Source organism: Canis aureus, chromosome X (genome assembly GCF_053574225.1).
Source record: "Canis aureus isolate CA01 chromosome X, VMU_Caureus_v.1.0, whole genome shotgun sequence".
Classification (NCBI taxonomy): Eukaryota; Metazoa; Chordata; class Mammalia; order Carnivora; family Canidae; genus Canis; species Canis aureus.
The window spans coordinates 33,065,091-33,086,103 of NC_135649.1; the positions used below are offsets into that span (position 1 = coordinate 33,065,091).

Here is a 21,013-nt window from a genome sequence, read left to right on the forward strand (position 1 = left end):
AGAGAGCACGTGCATGAGCAGGAAGAGGGGCAGAGAGAGGGGGAGAGGGAATTTCTAGCAGACTCTGCACTCGGTGCGGAGCCTGAAGCAGGGCTCAATGCCATGACCCCGAGATTACGACCTGAGCTGAAAGTATGAGTCAGGTACTTAACCAACTAAGCCACTCAGGCAGCCCAAGGTCCTTCTAAATTAGAAGGCATGTAGCTACTTACAATCATCCTATCCAAAATAAGCCAAAAGATGCTTTGTTAAGAAATTGACTTATTAGACAACACAGAAAAAAAAAGGAACAATTGAAAATCTAAAAATGTTTCTCAGTCCTCACTTCAGCAGCACATATACTAAAAATGTTTCTTAAAGTCCAGCAAATAAATAAAATAAAATAATAAAATAAAGGCTTTACCCTTATTGACATAGGAGGAGTGACCTCAAAGCCTGATTTACCTAATGTTTCTTGCTCCCACCAAGACTTGGTGTCTGTCATGCAGGCAAGGTGAACTCATGATGTTTGGCCTCTGGTCATGTTTCCAGAGAAGAATGCTACTGCCCAATGCCACAGTGAGACAGGGCAGAGGACTAGAAATTGAGGAGTGAATGTTTCAGAGGTCCTTAGCAATTAGCTGGGTCCTAGGCACATGCAGATGGTGTAGTTCCAAGTTAAAGCAGATCTGAATGTCCAGTCTGCAACCCACTAAAGAAAAGAGGCCAGACCTGGTCCAGCCAGCCCCTGAGATTAGACAGAGCCAGCATGCACCCAGGTTGTCCTTCCCATTCATTTTGTAGTCCTTCACTGGGAGTAGATTATAGAGCACCATTTACTCTCCTCTCCCAGGCCATCGCCAGAAAATGGTGGCTTATGTTAACATATTGTGTCTCCAGTGCCAGATGAGGAAAGAGGCAAACTGATCTGTAGTTCATGCTGCACCCTGTGAGGAACTTAAAAAATATGAGAAGCACATGTACTTCCACATGCCAAAGCTGTAGAGGATCTTTCCCTACAGTCTTTACCTTTGCTTAACTGTCCATGTCAGAAAGCAATATGGTCAAATACTTGAACTAAAATGATGTAAACAGGGGATCTCTGGGTGGCTCAGCGGTTTGGCGTCTGCCTTTGGCCTGGGGTGTGATCCTGGAGTCCCGGAATCGAGTCCCACATCAGGCTCCCAGCATGGGCCTGCTTCTTCCTCCTCCTGTGTCTCTGCCTCTCTCTCTCTCTCTCTATGTCTATCATAAATAAATAAATCTTAAAAAAATAAAAAATAAAATGATGTAAACATGGATGTTCATCAAGCATTTGCATTTTCTCCTCTGCAAATTGCCTATTCGTGTCCTTTACCCATTTTCCTACTGGGAAATTCATTTCATTGATTTGTAAGAGCTCTTTTCATATTAAGGATATTTTTCCTTTTTTAAAAAAAGATTTTCTTTAATTTTTATTTATTCTAGAGAGAGAGAGAGAGAGAGAGAGGCAGAGACACAGGCAGAGGGAGAAGCAGGCTCCATGCAAGGAGCCCGATGTGGGACTCGATCCCAGGACTCCAGGATCATGACCCGAGCCAAAGGCAGACACTCAACCACTGAGCCACCCAGGCATCCTAAGGATATTGATCCTTAATATATCACATGTGCTACAAATATTTTAGACATTTTCCTTTGACTTTACTTATGTTTTTAATTTAAGTTTTATGTGATCAAATTTATTAGCTGCTTTTCCTTTTTTGGCTTCTGGATTCTGAGCCTTCCTTAGCAAGAACATCTCAACCTCAAGATTGTACACACAGTAATACATGTTCGATTCTATTTCTTTAAGGATCTTGTTTTTCACATTTAAGTCTCTGATCAACTTGAAATTTATTTTTGTGTAAATGGTAAGGTAGGGATCCCTTAAATTTCGTGCAAATACTTAGCCAATTATTCCAACACGATTTCATTGAATAATGTCAACATTGTTTATTGATTTATTTCTTAAAATGCAACCTTTGTCATATAGATTTTTACATACACGTGGATCTATCCTGTTACATCCTTCTGCCTATTTCTATATTAGTAAATGCCCAGTTTTTAAAACATTTATTAAGACTTACTTTTAAAAAGAGTACTTTAAGGTTCACAGCAAAATTGAGGAGAAGGTACAGAGATTACTGATATACCCCATGCCCCTACACATGCATAGCTTCTCCCATTATCAACATCCCCCACCAGAGCAGTACATTTGTCACAGCTGCTAAACCTACACATCGTCACCCAAAGCCCATCGCTTACATTAGGGTTCACTCTTGGTTTTGCACATCCTATGGGTTTGGACAAATCCATAATAACATGTGCCCATCATTATACCATACAGAGTATTTTTATTGCCCTAACAATCCACTGGGCTCTGCTTCTTCCTCCCTTCCCCCAACCACAACCCCTAGCAGCCAGTGATCTTTTTACTGTCTCCATAGTTTTGCCTTTTCCAGGATGCCATAGTAGGGTCGGACAGCATGCAACCTTTTCAGATTGGCTTCTTTCACTTAGTAATATGCATTTAAGGTTCTTCATGTCTTTTCATGGCTTGGTAACTCATTTCTTTTTAGCACCAAATAACATTCCATTGTCTGGATGTGTCCCAGTTTATTTATCCATTTACCTACTGAAGGGCATCTTGGTTGCTTCCAAGTTTTGGTAATGATGAATGAAGCTTCTATAAAATATTCATGTACAGGTTTTTGTGTGGACTTGTTTTCAATTTCTTTGGGTAAATACCAAGGAGTGTGATCGCTGGATCATATGGTAAGAGTATGTGTACTTTGTAGAAACTGCCAAACTGTCTTTCAACGTGGCTATATCATTTTGCATTCCCACCAGCAACAAATGGAACTCGGGCTGCTCCACATCCTTGCCAGTATTTGGTGTTGTCAGTGTTCTGGATTTTTGGCCATTCTAATAGGTGTGTAGTATTCTCTCATTGCTGTTGAAATTTACATTTTACTGTTGACATATGGTGTGGAAATATCTTTGTAGATGCTTTTTTTTTTGCAAATATTTTCTCCTAGTCAGTGGCTTTTCTCATTCTCTTGACACTGTCTTTCAAAGAGCAGAAGTGTTTGATTTTAATGAGGTCCAGCTTATTAATTATTTCTATCATGGATTTGTCCTTGGTGTATCTAAAAAGGCAACACTCTACTGAAGGCCATCTAGGTTTTCTCCTATGTTACCTCCTAAGAGTTTTAAACTTTCTTTGTTTTACAGTTTTGCATTTCAAATTTAGATCTGTGATCCATTTTGAGTTAATTTTTATGAAGGGTGTAAGGTATGTGTTTATTTTTTTAAAAAATTTTTATTGGAGTTCAATTTGCCAACATATAGCATAACACCCAGTGCTCATCCCACCAAGTGCCCCCCTCAGTGCCCATCACCCAGTCACCCCAACCCCCCGCCCACCTCCCCTTCCACTACCCCTTGTTCGTTTCCCAGAGTTAGGTGTCTCTCATGTTTTGTCACCCTCACTGATATTTTCACTCATTTTCTCTCCTTTCCCTTTATTCCCTTTCACTAATTTTTATATTCCCCAAATGAATGAGACCATATAATGTTTGTCCTTTTCTGATTGACCTGGAGGGTATTATGCTGAGTGAAATAAGGTATGTGTTTAGATTTGTTTCTTTGCATGTGGACGTCCACTTATTCCTTAACAATTTATTGAGAAGACTGTCTTTGCTCCATTGTATTACTGTTGCTCCTTTGTCAAAGACCAGTTGACTATATTTATGAGGGTCTATTTCTAAGCCCCCTTTTCTGTTCTATTGATCTCCTTGTCTCTTCTTTCATCAATATCACACTGTCTTGGTTACTATCACTTCAGAGTAAGTCTGGAAATTGGGTAATGTCAATCCTCCAGCTTCGTTCTTCTGTAAATGCCCAGCTTTGGTTAGCTATATTATTCATTTAAATATCTGATAGGCCTTCCTCTCCTTTAGGGGGATTCTCTTGGCTATTTTTACATCTTTATTCATTCTGATCTACTTTAGAATCATTTTGTGAAGTTTAAAAAAAACCTTTTGGGATTTTGATTGGGGTGGCTCTGGATGAACCAACAGGTATTTAGGAAGGAAGTCGCATCTTTATAATTAATTGTAACAAGGTATGTTTCTCTATTGATTCAGGACTTTATTTTCATATCCTTCAGCAGATAGTCCTCTCAACCTACTGCTTTTCCTTCAGGGCTAATATAAGAGGTCTTGGGTTTTGTTTCATCAGGGGGATTAAATTGCTTCATAGGAGGCAACCACAGGAGAACTGGAACCGTTTGGAGGCTTGCTAGTAGCGAGAAAGGCTTCATTAGAAAGGGCAAGGGGTAGCTACAGAGATTGGGAGGCAGACCGGAAGCACAGCTAACCTACACACTGAGCACAGAGTTACACCTGAAAGTGAGGTGTAGGGCCACTACTTGGGGCCTGCAAGTATGCAAGGGGGCAGATGGTTGCAACTGAGGATAAGAACAGTCACTGGTAGGAAAGGGATGTCCCACTGGACTTCTTGCTGGGGATGAGCAGCTGCAGGGTCCTTGAGGACAAACCATCTGGTGGAGTGGCCATCAAGGAGTCCAGTGAGGCAGGCAGTGCTTGTCAGACAGTGTTTCTCAACTTCTGCCCTGCTGACCTGAGGGGCCGGGTAAACTTTTGTTTGGGGGGGAGGGGTGCTGCCTGCCTGTGCATAGTAGGATGTTTAGCAGCATCCTCGGTGGTCTCTACCTGCTAAAATGCCAGTAGCCTGCCCACTTCCTATTATGACAACTAAAAATGTCCCCAGACATTGCCAAATGTCTCCTGGGGAGCACCATCACACCCAATTCAGAACCACTTCTCAAAGATCTAAGAGGCCATGAAGGAAACTAATAACCAAAGTGAGCAAGTGAGGTCAGCTAGCAAGGTGCCTGCCAATGGCAAAGGCACCAGTTGGCCTCCTGGAAAGGGGAAGTTCAAGGTGCCTGCCCCCACTGTGCCACATCCTGGTAGAGGGGGTGGGACGGCGAGGTAGCTGACTTCCTAAGGATGTCCCATCATCAATGCAGGAGGAAGAAGCAGAGCAGGGGCAGAGACAGATTTGCTCGTGGCCATCGGAAGGGAGAAATCCTTGCTGGGGAATGCTTGGCAGTGGGTGGGTGGTGGATCCTGGGGGCAGAAAGGTATCCATCTCTGAGAATGGCTTCAGATTTGGGGGTAGAGAAAGGGAAATTATAGTCATTTCCATCTCAAGAAGTTTACCTCGTGAAGACCTGGCTAATCCTGGCTCAATGTCAGTGTCCCTGGGCTGCAGCAGCTGGACTGCCCTTAGGTGAGCTGAGCGAGTTATGACCCATTGAGTTATGAGTCATTGTTGTGGAAATGAGGTCATCCAGACAGTGGACATTGGGAATCTAGTGTGAAGAGAGTGCGCAGCATAGGCGTATGGAGGTGCCTTTGAAGTGAAAGGACTGAGTGTGGGATGCCAGAGTTGAGGAGGGTATTGGGAGGTAGGGGCCAGCACTTGGCTCAGTCTGTAGAGCATGTGGCTCTTGATCCCACCATGAGTTCGAGCCCCACGTTGGGCATTGAGATTACTTAAAAAAAAAAAGTCAATTGCAGGAAGGAACCAGTAGACCTCAGCTCCAAGCCCCATCACCCGAAGCGAGAATAAAATGTCTTCCAACAAGGTTAGTTGGGCAAATCTTCCCCTATAGGGTTTCTATAGCTACAGAGAAATGAGTAGGAGACAGAGAAAGGGAATTCTGAGAACCTTTCTGATCTATTTCAAGAGAGCTACAGAATAAGAGTTTTTTGTTGTTGTTTTAAGATTTTATTTCTTTATTTAGAAAGCATGCAGTGGGGAGGGGCAGAGGGAGAGGGAGAAAGAACGCCAAGCAGACCTAACATGGCACTGGATCTCACGACCCTGAGATGGTGACCTGAGCTGAAATCAAGCGTTGGACACTCAACTGACCGAGTCACCCAGGCGCCCCGAGAGCTGCAGAATATTTATGTATGAGTGTTGACAGCAGAAATCCAAATGAGAGATATAAATTAAACTCAATTGAAGGAGGCTGTGTGTTAGAGACTCTACAGAGGGATTATGGAGGGAGCAAATCTCATGAGTTCAATTTCAAATCCAAAATCACTTTTGTGCAGTTCTGATAGTGGAAGTAGTTTGGAGGAGGTGCCACTAAACAGAGAGGCCCTATAGTTGGGGGGGCATAAGGGACCACTCATCAGTGCTCAGATGTGTATGGAGCCTATAAATAACTGGATTCTGTTCAGAAGGACACAGGGGCAAGGCTGATATTCAGCCAGGATGTACCAATATGGCAGCACTTGGTAACAGCCAGCACCTGTGTGTATTTGTCGGTGCCTGTACCATGGAGATAAGGTCCCTGCATGAAGGCACAGATCTCCATCATATGACAAAGTCTGGTGAGGAAAGAGGTGATCTGTGGAATATCAAATGGTAAAAATGGCCTGACCTTGACACATCCATTGTCCCTATCCCCACCTCCACTTAGAATGGAAGGATGGGTCTAGAGATACAGAAGGTGTAGTGGCTGGCAAAATTCTGCTATGCTTTGGGGTAGATTATAGTTGTAGCTAACACATATATAGATGTAACAGTTATGTGCCAGATAGCATTCTCTATGCTTTACATACTTTGTTGTAAAGTATGTACATACCTACAAACTCCGTTGAATTTTCACGTTAGGAAGTAGATATAACTCATGCCTCTGTTTTAGAGAGGAGAAAATGAAGGCATAGAGGGGTTAACAGGTCCAAGGTCCCACAGCTCAGTAAATGAAAGCTGGGATTCTTGGCCAGTTGGCTTCAGAGTCTACACACTTAACCACTATGTGCTATATGGAAGAAATGCCAACTCTCTCAAAATGAGAACCATCATTAGAGAGCAACCAAAGCTCCAGGGTAGGCTGTGGGGACCCTGGACTAGCTAGTCCACCCCCAACAAAGAGTCTCTTCTGGAAGTACAGTCATCATGAAACATCCCTGGGGGCCATCATGGTGGTGGCAATTCAAAGAGAAATGAGCGAAATCTCAAGATGGTTAAACCCATGGGATTTTTCCCTCCCTAAGATTCTCTTTCCAGGGCTCGAACTTTGAGTTGTTTCTATAATACAGGAAGAGGAGGTGGTGGTAGTGGGGTTACCTTGTTTTCAGAAGCAAAGCATTCTGTGTAAATATCCACAATTATTCTTGTGAGGGTAGTCTCTTACACGTGACTTGAATTGTATTCAGCTGACCCTGTAACTACTTGGGGCTGGTGGGGAAACGAGGTACAGCAAGGTTTCCCTCTGAAAGTCTTTTCATTATCATTGTACTTGTTCTGATGGGGAAGATTTGTCAACTCGGCCCTTCTTCCTCTCACCCTCCCTCTTCTTTTGTGCATGTGTCTAAATTTAGTTCATGGTGAGGAGGACATGGTGCTATTATCGTGCTATTACAGTGGCTCTGGAGGCATCTCAGATCCTCACCTGGCTATGGAAAAATCCTGAAATAATGCACTGTGTGAGTACTGTAGGACCTTGTCTGCTTTGCATTGAACATAACTCCACATTTGTATTGGCTTTGTTTTTGCCTCACTGTATTAAATACCCAAATCTGTCAGCGTGAGGCACTGTTCTTTACATCCCTCCAAGAGACATGTTTTCTCTTCAAGAATTCAAAGACTCAGTCCAGTTACTGACAGAAAAAGATGACCCTTGGATTATCTACTAGATCATCATATCCCATCTGCCTATCTGCCCCCGGATTCCTGCTTGATCATTCATAAGCCTGGCTCACAATGAGTTATCAAACACATTGTGTGAGGAATTAATGATCTACAATTCCCAGACTGCAGCCCTGACCTGCTCATATGATAACTTCCATTGGTTTTCTAGCAAAGGCACATGCCATTGGCATGCAGGATAAGTCCAGAGCCTTTAAGACTCAACCCTAAGAGATTTACTGAAGCAGTGATTATTATGAAATCCTAAAGGAACATAAAGAATGAAACTTGCAGATGAGAAATCAACTGAGGTTGACTAAAAAAGTTCTCTATGGGGAATGATGCAAATTGAGCACTAGAGATTTCTGAACAGCAACAACAAAAGGCTGATCTGTTCAGTTTGAGTCTCGGAACAGAGGATAAAGGAATCTGGGAAAAATGAGATGAAGAATGTTGCCCGATTTTATATGCACTATTTGCACGTTCCTTGTAGTGGTGAATGGTTTTAATGGTCAGGGTTCACATAACAATGAAAACAATGAAAATGAACGGGCAGCCCCAGCGGCTCAGCAGTTTAGCACCGCCTTTAGCCCGGGGTGTGATCCTGGAGTCCTGGGATCGAGTCCCACATCGGGCTCCCTGCATGGAGCCTGCTTCTCCCTCTGCCTCTGTCTCTCATGAATAAATAAATAAAACCTTTAAAAAAAAAACAATGAAAATGAAGAAGTGAATTTCATAGCTTCCTATTAGACACTCTACTTTCTCAACACACACACACACACACACACACACACACACACACACACACACAAATTCCTACTCATCCTTCAATGCCATGTTCATGCCCTGTCTCCTCCACAAAGTCTTTTTAAAAACATTTTTTTAAAACTCTATGCTCAACCTAGGGCTTGAACTTGCAACCGCAAGATCGTGAGCCCATGATCAGAAGCCAGCCAGGCATCCCCACAAAACCTGTCTTCCCCTAATTCAAGCACTTGTCATTACCACTGATTTGCTATTATCAGACTTCTTCATAAAATCTTTTTTATGTGACCAAGTCTTATCACCCTCAACCACAATCCCTCTGAGGGCTAAGATATCTGTCCACATTGCCTCACAAATAATGAAGCCTTCAGAAGTATCTGCTTATCTAAACTGGCTTTATTTCTTTGAGGCTGATCAAGCACTTACTACATGCCAGGAACTTTTTTGGTTCTGGGGAAACAGAGGTAAAAATCAGACACAGACTGACCTTTATGGAGCTTACCTTTTCAGTAAAAAAGTGGAAGGAAGATACAAACTTTTTGGTCTCTTTAGAAAGTTGCAGAAGTTGTAGCAGACCATAGGAAATAGTATAGCATAGTTGAAAACACTGTGGACTGTGAGTCATGATCTACCTTGGCCTCATCCCTAATTTGATAGATATCTTGAGTACATTTCTTAATCATTTGTCATCAATTTCCCTATATGCCATATAGACATCATATGATTACTGGGAAAATTGGATCAGAAAAGATGCAAATCATGCTGCAGGGAACTTCCTCAAGCTGATAAAAAGCATCTATGAAAAACCCACAGCCAACACCATACTTAAAAGTGAAAGACTGGGGCTACCTGGCTGGCTCAGTCAGAAAAGCAGGTGACTCTTGATTTTGGAATCGTGAGTTTGAGCCCTAAGATGGGTGTAGAGATGACTAAAAAATAAACTAAAAAAAAAAAAAAAAAAAAAAAAAAAACTAAAAAAAGGTTAAAGACTGAAAGCTTTTTCTCAAAGTTAGTGTGTGAACCAGACTAACGCCATCTTGGACAAATCTGCCTCAGTGACCTGTGACCTGAAGCTTTCTTGAGAAGTTCCGTTCTCCTACATTCTTTGTTTAACCATACCCCTTAAGTACACTCTTGGGGCATAATGTTCTTGATATGACTCCTCCTGGATGGTCCCCTAACGTCCTCCTTAGCTTCTATGGCTATCAAAGCAGGTCTTATATGGGAAGGTGGGATTGCAGAGACCTAACCATAAGTCCTCTTTTTTTTTTTTTTAAATGTTTTATTTACTTATTAATGAGAGACACAGAGAGAGTGGGGGCCGGGGGGGGGGCAGAAACACAGGCAGAGGGAGAAGCAGGCTCCATGCAGGGAGCCTGACGTGGGACTCGATCCTGGATCTCCAGGATCAGGCCCTGGGCTGAAGGCAGCGCTAAACCGCTGAGGCACCCGGGCTGCCCCATAAGTCCTCTTAATAAACCATTTCCTATCAGGCTGGATTTTTCAGCCTATTTCTGTAGCCTTAGGGCTCCTTTGGCCTTTGGAGGTTGTTTTGCATATACCTCCTCCCTTTCATAGAACGATCAGTAATAAGACAAGGCTGTCTGCTTTCCCCACTGCTATTCAATATACTACTGAAGTTCTAGCTGGGTTGTAAGTTAAGAAAATGAAATAAAAAGAATCAAGATAGGAAAGATAGACTATAAAACTATATTTTCAGATGACATGATCTTATGTAGAAAGCCCTAAAGAATTCACTAAAAAAAAAAAAAAACCAAAAACATATTAAAGCTAATAAATGAATTCAGCAAGATTTCAGAATACAAGGTCAATATAACAAATCAGTTGTATTTCTATAAACTAGCAGTGAACAATCTGAAAATAAGATAAAAAACAACTCCATTCACAATAGCATTGAAAAGAATAAAATATTTAGGGATCAAATTAACAAAATCTAAGACCTGTATACTGAAAACTCCAAAACATTAGTGAGAGATATTAAAGAAAAGGCTTAATATTGTTGAAATGGCAATATTCCCCAGACTGTATTATAGATGCACAGGAAATCCTACCAAAATCTCAGTCCCCCTCACCCCCAACTTTTTTGGGCAGAAACTGACAAGCTGTGATCTTACAGTTCGTATGGAATTTCAAGGGCCCCAGCATATCCAAAACATTCTTGAAAACAAACAAAATTGGAAGACTCACACTTCCCAATTTAAAAACTTACCACAAAGCTATAGTAATCAAGACAATGTGGTACTGGAACTAAGAGCCCAGAGCAAACTAAGAGCCCAGAGCAAACCCATGCATTTAGGGCCAATTGATTTTTGATAAGGGTGCCAAGACAATTCAGTGGGGGAATAGTCTTTTCAACAAATGGTGAAAGGACAACCAGATATCCACACACAAAGTAATGAATTGGGACCCCTACCTCGTACCTTATATAAAAATTAACTTGAAATGGATCAAAGACCTGAAAGTGAGAGTTAAAACCGTAAAACTAGAAGAAAACCCAGGTGTACATCTCTATGACCTTGAATTAGGCAAAGACTTCTTAGATACAACATTGAAGCATAGGGAACCAAAGAAAACATAGGTATGTTGGACTTCATCAAAATTAAAAACTTTTACACTTCAAAGCATACCCTCATGAAAGTGAGAAGGCAGCCCCAAGAACAGGAGCTATATGGAAATCCTAGACCCGATAAAGGACTTGAATCTAGAACATATATAAAGAACCCTTATGACTCACCAATAAAAAGACAACCCAATTTTCCAAAAAAAAAAAAATCAGTAAAGAATCTGAATAGTCACATCTCCAGAGAAGACATCAAAGTGGCCCATCAGCACATGAAAGAATGCTTAATATCATCAGCCATCGGGGAAATGAGAATGAAAACCAGAATGAGAGACCACTTCACGCCCATCAGGAAAGTGATAACCAAAGCAGCAGACAATAGCAAATGTTGTAGAGAATGAGAAACTGGAACCCTTATACACCTGCTGCTGGAGAAACCAGTCTGGCAGTTCTTCAAAAGGTTAAATGTAGAGTTGCCATCTGATCCAGTGATTCTGCTCTTAGGTATATGCCCAAGAAACCTGAAAGCCTGTCTACCCAAAAACTTGTACACAAGTGTTCACAGAACAATAGCCCCCAAATGGAAATAACCCAAATGTCCATCAACTGATGAACAGAGATAAAAGGTGGCGTATCCACACAAAGGAGTATTATACAGCTGTAAAAAGGAATGACAGACTGATCCACACTACCACATGAAGAAAACTTGAAAACGTGTTAATGAAAGAAGCCAGTCAAAAAAAAAAAGGTTACATATTGTATGACTCCATTCATATGAAATGTCCAGAATAGGCAAAGCCAGAGCTACAGAAAAGTAGATTTTACTGGTTGTCAAGGACTGGGAGGGGATGCTTGATAGGCAATGGGGAGTGGCTGCTAAGATGTATGGGGTTTCTTTGGGGGATGATAAAATGTTCCAAAATTAATCCTGGTGATGGTTGTACAACTCTGGGTATACTAAACCACTGAATTGTGCATTTTTTCAGTGAGTGACTTGTATGGTATGTGAATTATAGCTTGATAAAGAGGGAAAACAGAAAAAAAACCTATTGGACTAAGTTTTAAAATGCCGTACAGAGAGGCAAAACTCTGTTGAATTTCATCATGACTTCAGCCAGGAGTTGGATAAACATACATACACTTAGAGAGCAACCATTATGTAGTTAGGAAGGGAGTAGGAAAAAAAGTCTTTATTGTAACTGGAACCAGATAAAGCAAAACACTCCTATTGGTCAACTCTCAGGCTAGGGGAAGAGCCTTGTTATACAAACCTACTTCCCAGCCCTGACCAACTTTTATCCTATTCCTTTCCCTTTGTGTTTTGATAGCTGAAATAATGTACTTTTAGCACAAGATGGAGGCTGACAGTAGCCCACCACTTTGTGGGTCAGAGAAACCTAAAATATATATCTGATAATTAATATTTTGAAGAGTTAAGAAATTCCTATTTTTCCAATATGTTGCTTGGATTCTTTATCTCAGATAAAACTACTATATTTATACATAAAAACCTTGGGTTGTTACGCTGACCTATTTAGTTTGTTAATTAACCAGTGAGTCACCTCTAGTTCTATGATACGGTGGTCAAGGTTCCAAAACTCTTGCTACCACAGCTGCTTTCTATTTCGTTTTTAAAGAGATGTTTACAATATTTATATAGGTAGGCAGGTCACATAAATATGATAACAATAACAGTCCCGTCCATAGACGTGATGCCACTAGTGACAGCTGGTTACTAGGAAAATTTGGATCGACTTATTTTCTCTCTGGGTTGTCACTGTGGTGATAAACAAACACCACCAGTAGTGACTTATTCTAGTTTTACAGTATGCTCAAAGACTACCAAGACAGAAGCTCCTGGGGAAATTGGATCCAAGCTTAACTGTGAAACAATCAGTATAGCAGAAATGCATTCTTTGATATGAATATAAAGAGGTAGAGGCTAAATCACTTCATGAAATCATTCAACTATATAAACAGTGAGGTTTCCAAACAGGCTTTCCTGGCTTCCTCTAGTTGGAGAAATAAACCTAGGGAAATTGCGTCTCAACCTAGAGAACTCACTGGCCACAGGACCCAAAATTGTCTTAACATTTTCTCTTTCTCCTTAGTCATCAATAACTCGGGTCCAGTCTTCTGACATAATGTCTCTTATACTGGTCATTTCTTCTCTATTCTTGTTCTTACCCAGGGGTTTGGGTCTCTTAGCTAGATTACTGCAAATCGGTTTCCATATTTCCATCGCTCTCTGCCTCAAAAGCATCTGACAGCAACACAAAGGACTGAATACCTAAAAGTAACATTTAATCAAGTGATCTCTCTGTTTAAAAACCTTTGCCTGGCTCCTCCATGTTTACTGAGTAAAGTCCAAACACGGTTAGCCTGGCATTCAAGGCCTTCCACCATCTAGGGCCAAGTTTACATTCCAGATTTATACCATTGACGACTCCCTTGGACAAAATTCATTTCCTTGCCATCCCAGGAACTTCTGCTAATTTGTTTTGTGCCTTGGCACCCTGTGTTCCTCCTGCCTGGAATACCTGCTCATCTTTGAAAGTCTGTTCAGAGCTTCCTTTTGTCCCCAGAACCATCCCTGAACACTACAATCCAGTGACCTCTCATTCCCTGGATGTGATACAGGTATGGACAGTAGCATTCACCTGGCAATGCTCACAGACAACCATTCTTGTCTTATGTTGTCAATTCTTGTATTATTTAATTTTGTGTCTATCTTGCCTCCTCAACTACGTTGCAAGCTCCTTGAGCACAGGGGATCGCTTATAATACTTTTATAAAACTTCACCCCAGTGTGTAACACTGTGCTGGGGGCCATGAGAGGGACTAGGTATTGACTACAGAGCACTAAAATTTTCCCACAATGCCTCATTCTCAGATGGCAGCACTTGTTTAGGTGACAGCTCCTTACACGTACATACCAAATCTAATCACTTGAAAGGTAAAACTCTACAGAGTTACTCCAAGATATTAAGGAATTACAAACTGCTTCTGAAATACTTCTGAATACCCTATGAAAATACAAAATTAACCTTTGATAAATAATTTCATGCTTCCCTAAAAGTTTAAAGAAGACATGTAAAGAAAAATGGCAAGCCAGGAGCATCATCTCTAAGATTTACTTGATCACAAAGCATTAAAAAAGGCTAGGCTCCATGCAAATTCATTTACACTTCAGTGTCTTTTTTTTCTCCTTACAATAGGCTAAACTACCTAAGGAAAACACATCTGGAACTTAAGTTTACCTGAAAGGCAGCCAAAATTATATGGATAATTCAAGCAAAAAAAGTTCTTTACATCTTGGTGTTTCCTGAATGATTTCAGTAGTCTGAGAGGTCTTCATAGTTAGAAATGTAATCCCTAGTTAGCAGTTGCTAATCCTGCGGTGGGTACCTATTCTGACCCCCAAAATGCAACAACCATCCAGTTCTATCAAAATACTTGCTAATATCATAAACTGGGGAAAAAATAGCCATTACAAAGCCATTGCCTCCCTGACTCTGCTACTTTGAAAGCTTCGAAGTTGCACAGGATGTACTGACTGTAAATTCTCAGAAATGTTTTATTTAGCTTTTTGGAGAGCCCCAGATGATGAAGCTCTGAGACCAAGTGCCACTTCCCAGGGAAGGGCTAGGTCACATATGAATCCCTCGTCCTGGAAGTCAAAGAGAGATCAACTTGATCACCTAGCAGCATCACAGGATCAAAATTTGAAGGAATGGTAAGTTTGGTATTTCTAGGGATTGCCTTTCCTTGTGAAGTTTGCCTTTGAAAATAATCCTTTTGTTTCCTTTAGCCTCGCCTTGACTAGCAGGGCGGGATTTCGGATGACCTCCCCAATTTGAGATATCCATGTTTTATGGAAATTTTATCAATTTTTTCTCTCTCCACAGATCAGTAGGATTGTGACTTGAGCTTCCTGTCACGAAAAATGCTAAGTTCAAAGTATTATTTCCTTCACTTCTAATTACAAATAAGTTTTACCTTTTATTGTGTTCCATTATACAATTTTACATAGTACCATTATTACTTTAAGCAATAATTAAGCAAATTCAATTAATGTTTTTGAGCTCTACTTCTCTGTATATAGGGTTACCTAAAAAAGTACAAACCAAGCACAGTGGTGCAATTTTCCAGGCACTTTCAAGTTGCTTCAATATTTACAAATATGTAAGCACCCTGTTTGAAAGCATGAAAATTTTGGTGTCAGAAGAAACACTCCATGTATATCAAATCTTTAAATTTCAACATTTGCACAGCTCTGATTATTCCTGAGAAAGGTCAGTCTCGTTGTCACTTTGCATCTGCATGTCCTCATATTTCAGCAGTGTATCTTGGAGAACCATAACCTCTATCACTCGATGTACCGCTAATTGCACAAAATACATGTAATGTGTTGCTCATCCAGGGAGAATGTATTGTGTCTTCTTGTAATATCTAAAACAGAGAAAAAAAATCTGCATGTTTATCATGAAGCAAAATAGCCCCTGTCAAAAAAGTATGTGTATATGAAATTGCAGGCATATTTCAATTTGTCACTGACATGTAGCTATTTAAAATGACATAAAACAGAAAGAGCAAAGAATAACATTACCGACTTAAGTCTTCAAAGCTGTATTACAAAGGCAGCATAGCAAAAAAGCAGAAAAGATCTGGTTACTCATTAAGACAGACAAGAGATGGTAAAATGTAAAATTCAAGAAAAAGTGAGAGGCAATGCAATCTTTAAAATATCTTTTTTTTTTTAAATGAACGATCATAACAGGAGCTCTAAACAGTAGTTCTTGGGATCACCTGTGGGGCTTTTCAAACAACAGATACTCACGCTCCTTCCCTGGAGACTTGGAAAATATTATTTTAAAAAAATATTTATTTCTTTTATTCATGAGAGACACACAGAGAGAGGCAGAGACATAGGCAGAGGGAGAAGTAGGCTCCCCGTAGGGAGCCCGATAAGGGACTTGATCCTGGGACTCTGGGATCACGCCCTGAGCCAAAGGCAGATGCTCAACCACTGAGCTACCCAGGCGCCCCAGGAAAATATTATTTTAAAAAGTCATAAGGGCCTATTTCTATTCTAAAGACACACTATCACTATATAAGCTAATTGATACAGAAGGCTTTTCATGGAAATGAAGAACTTCACACAAAATACAAATTTTATATCCCATAAGTACATAAATATATATGTTCATATTGATATATAGAGATTTTAAAAACTTTCCATTTTGTGTGATCAAAAGCAACAGAAATTTTGTGCTTGGATTAAATGGACGAAAAGAAGGGGTGCTTGGCTGGCTCGGTCCATAGAGTATAAAACTCTTGGTCTCGGGGTCGTGAGTTCAAGCCCCACATTGGGTGTGGAGTCTACTTAAAAAAAAGGGGGGATCCCTGGGTGGCGCAGCGGTTTAGTGCCTGCCTTTGGTCCAGGGCGCGATCCTGGAGACCCGGGATCGAGTCCCACATCGGGCTCCCGGTGCATGGAGCCTGCTTCTCCCTCTGCCTGTGTCTCTGCCTCTCTCTCTCTCTCCCTGTGTGACTATCATAAATAAATAAAAATTAAAAAAAAAAGATGGAAGAAAAAGAGTATCATATACATCACATCCAACCTCTTTACTATATGATACCAACTTAGGTCTCTAGCTTTCAGTACTTGGTTCTCAAGTTAGCTTTAAAACTTCAGTATAGGGAGGTGGGTGGGGGGTAGGGGTGACTGGGTGATGGGCACTGAGGGGGGCACTTGATGGGATGAGCACTGGGTATTATGCTATATGTTTGCAAATTGAACTCCAATAAAAAAAATAAAATAAAAAAGTAGATAACAACAACAACAACAACAACAAAACACTTCAGAATGAAGCCCACAAACTGGTCTAGGGTGACAGTAATGAGTCATATCATTTGTGTTGTTAGAAAGTATGTCTTATAGTAAGTCCATAATAGAGAAATTCCCTCTTACAAAAATTGTAACTCATGACACTAATCTGGAAGCCAAACAAGTTTAAGGAATGACTAATTGTTTATCCACACCTGTCAGATGTGACAAGACAATATGTGACTCATTGTGCAGAAAACAAAATATACAGCAGATCCTACAGTGGCCACCACTAACTCTATCTAATTAAGAAATCTGCAGTTAATAATTTTAAGGTAATATAAATCCCATTCTATTTTTATTTAGGTTTTAAATAAAGGTTTTCTTTAAGTCCCCTTTTAAAATTCAAAAGCTTGAAGAAGTTTTACAAAGAACTGTGTATTTTGGTATACTAGAACAGATTACATTGAAAAGGACAAAGAATATCCAGGCCATACATCTTTTGTCAAGTAATCATTTACGGGCCATAACCGAATAATTTATGTTTCACTACACAGCTACACTTTATCTTATTTTGTATTATTTTGTTTTCCTTTGGGAAATAATGTATCTCAAAGTGTAGGACTGAATAAAGGCTCTCTTTTGTGAAAATCCAATAGGAAATATTGAATTATAAAATTTCACTATAAAGTCAACATTTAAGGTACACCGAAATATGATGCATTATGATGGGATAGCTTGTATAACTATATACCAATATAGAAACTTAAGATTTTTCAATAAGGCAAGACTAAATCAGAGAGGGAGACAAACCAAAAGAGATTCTTAACCATAGGAAACAAACTGAGGTTGGCTAGAGGGGAGGAAAGTAGGGGGATGGGGTAATGGGGTAAAGGGCACGAAAGAGGGTATGTGATGTAACAAGCACTCAGTGTGATATACAGCTGATGAATCACTGAACTCTACCTCTGAAACTAATAATACACTATATGTTAATTCACTGAATGTAAATAAAATAAAATTTAAAAAATAAAGTAAGAATTTTCTTGGTTATCTATCAATATATAATATCAAAGGTCTAAAATACTACTGGTCTCTCCAATTCACTAAAATAGCCATGGCTAATGGGAATCAACTGAGAGAGATCGTTGGGAAACAGGACAGCATACTTCAGGGGGGAAAAGAACTTTACAAAACGGCTGCTCTAAATATCTTGATTAGTGGGGATGTTGGGGTGGCTCAGTGGTTGAGCGTCTGCCTTCATCTCAGGGTGTGATCCCAGGGTTCTGGGATTGAGTCCCCCACTGGGCTCCCCGCAGGGTGCTTGCTTCTCCCTCTGCCTGTGTCTCTGCCTCTCTGTGTCTCTCATGAATGAATGAATATATATATATATATATATTGATCAGCATAATAGCAGGAGATTGAATGATTTGTTTTCTATTTGACTAACTCAGAATTTAAGGCTAAGTCCTGCAGTTGCATGCAAATCGAATAATTATCATATATTGCACATTGGCTGAAAACCACGTGTGCCATTGTTGTATCTTTTGTGAGGGAGATTTTGCTGATTTTCTATAGGATTTTCTATAGATTCTGAGGGACAGAATCTCATATATTGGACAGCTCCTGGGAACAAGTTATGTAGTCTATTCGCCTCAGAGCCATGACAGCACAGAAGGGTATACACCCCTCCACCGCTCATGGGCTGAGCTTGAGATGCCGAGAATAAAGGAAATGGAGTGATTTCCTACCTCCCTAGTCCCTGTTACCTGGCTGCTTTGGGAAGGAGACAAAGAAAGGACGTCCAAAAACTGAACAGGAGAGGGATGCCTTGGAACAGTTTGCACTCACTCCTCAATGGGCTAATAGAAGTAAAGATGGCAAAAAGAAGCAATAGAACACTGATCCCTGACTCCTCAGGCCAACAAGATTCCCGGACGTGGAGAGTGGGTGAATAGGAGACTGGGGTGAGCAGTCTCCCCTGAACGGATAGGACGATGACGGCCTGGCTGACTGATTTCCTCATATGGAGATGACAGTGGTTGGAAAAGGAGGCTCCTGGTCATGCAGTGCAACCCTGCACTAACTGTTAACTAAATTTCCCACAGCCTTTCCTGAGTGGAAGCATACAAAGTAAATTCAGAGACCTAGAGCTTGAGTCAGAGTCAACGAGCTTGTTTTCCTAGAAATGGCTCTTCTTTTCTTTCTGCTATCGTTTCCATGCAGTTTCTTTGGACACTAGCCACTGTCTGCTTATTTATACGTATGCCCTTTGTGTGACAGTCTCACACAGGGGAATGCCCCCATCAAGCAATCACTGAAAACACAGCTACCAGGACAGAGAAGGTTCTGGAATGAGCTTTAAGAACGTGTTCTCTAGGGATGCCTGCTCAGTCCTCAGTTAGGTAAGCATCTGCTTTCAGCTCAGGTCATGATCCCAGGGTCCTGGGATGGAGCCTCATATATTGGGTTCCCTGCTCAGCAGGGAGCCTGTTTCTCCCTCTCCCTCTGCTATTCCCCCTGCGTGTTCTTGCTCTCAAATAAATAAAATCTTTAAAAAAAGAATGTGTTCTCTAAAGGACTACATTTATTGTTTCTTTTCAGAAAGCTTGCATTCTAGGGGCACCTGAGTGGCTCAGTCAGTTAAGCATCTGCCTTAGGCTCAAGGTTGTAATCCCGGAGTCCTGGGATCAAGTCCCACATCAGGCTCACCGCAGGGAACTTGCTTCTCCCTCTCCTTCTCTCTCAGCTCACATTCTCTCTTGCTCTCTCTCAAATAAATAAATAAAATCTTAAAAAAAAAAGAAAAAGAAGCCTTGCTTTCTTAAAAATTCAGAGTTTAAAGAGTTTCTGAAGCAAATATTTATCTTATTGGGTGCTTTCATTAGTAAGGAAATGAAGCTTACTTAATAGGCTCAGTCAGTGAGGGACTACACCATTGTGCTAGGACTTTTACAAACACATTGAAGACATTCAAATACTTGAGTGACAATCCATGTATAGAGTGGTCAGGATCCCGGCATAAAAGTGAAGTTTACCAGGATAACCTAGGAGTACTCAGGTTTAAAATAGGTATATAGAAGTCCTGGGGCATCTGGTTGGCTCAGGTATATAAAAGTCCTGACTATTTAATTATGACATAATGTGGTTTTAAGTGGTGAACAGGTCTCGGCTTTCATATTTTTCAGGTTGTGGCTTTACTAAGTTAGCTGCAATAGTCATGAACACTCAGTCATAGATGAAAACACTAAGACATTTTATATAAGAAGAGATTTTGCAGGCTGTATGGGCATTAAGACAATTCTCAAATTTTGGAAGTCCCTCGGTATCTCACCTAAACGATAGTATCTATCGTTTTTTACAGCCAACATAGAAATATTCTTTTAGGGATTTGGCTCCTGTGCCAATTATTTCATTTCTTTAGGCCCCTTCTTGACAGACTCTTTGTTTTTTCCTTGACAGACTCTTACCCATGTTTACAGTAGATCAATTTAGATTTGCTCAGCTAGTTATTTCTATCTTAATAGCACCGTGGCCCAAAGAACAAAATGGCTTATTACTGATAATTGCTTTAGCAATTGCTATAGATAATGATTTCAAATTCGATTTGCATGATATCATTTAAATGATTAAAAATAATAGGAGCAAATTTGAAAATACAGACGGAGTAATTTCAAGGTAATACATTTCAAACTAGTAGATTCTGCTAAGTAACACTTCAGGGGCCCCAGATCATGTTCCCATTTTCAACCACCCCAATACTTGCCTGCTCGTGGATAATGTCAGACAATTCCTTCACCATGTCTCTGAAATTTGACTTTAGCCCCTCATGATATTCAATTTGATCTTCTTTAATTAGCCGCTCATTTAGTTCAAGTGCAATGCTGCAAGCCTGTATAAATTTCCTGTGGACAATGAGCAAAGATAAGGCTTTCATCATTTATTCCTAGAAAAATCTCACTGATCACCAATTTTATACTCACTTTAACCATGGCTTGCCTAGAAGAGAGGTCAGAATCCTGTATTGTCTTGCTATGTCTTTGCTAATGCCACTTCCTAAGTCTGGAATACCTTTCCTTTTTTTCCCACCTTTCGTCTCTGGTGTCTTA

The 21,013-nt window shown here is 40.6% G+C and overlaps 1 protein-coding gene across 6 annotated transcripts in view; it reads right to left on the reverse strand.

Moving 5' to 3' along the window:
• Nucleotides 1–15,056: 15,056 nt before the first annotated feature.
• Nucleotides 15,057–21,013, reverse strand: part of DOCK11 (dedicator of cytokinesis 11) — a 189,529-nt gene continuing 183,572 nt past the window's right edge. For 4 of the 6 annotated variants that reach the window (XR_013374910.1, XM_077888909.1, XM_077888908.1 and 1 more), the window contains 2 exons: nucleotides 20,671–20,809; nucleotides 15,057–15,526 (listed from right to left, as the gene is read on the reverse strand). Coding sequence is in view for 4 of the 6 variants with exons in the window: in XM_077888909.1 (XP_077745035.1) it covers nucleotides 15,404–15,526; nucleotides 20,671–20,809 (262 nt within the window). In the remaining 2 variants the exon portion in view is untranslated. Of the gene's footprint in view, nucleotides 15,527–15,683; nucleotides 15,702–20,670; nucleotides 20,810–21,013 lie in introns of all 6 variants that reach the window. The other 2 variants (XR_013374911.1, XM_077888910.1) reach the window with 1 other exon arrangement.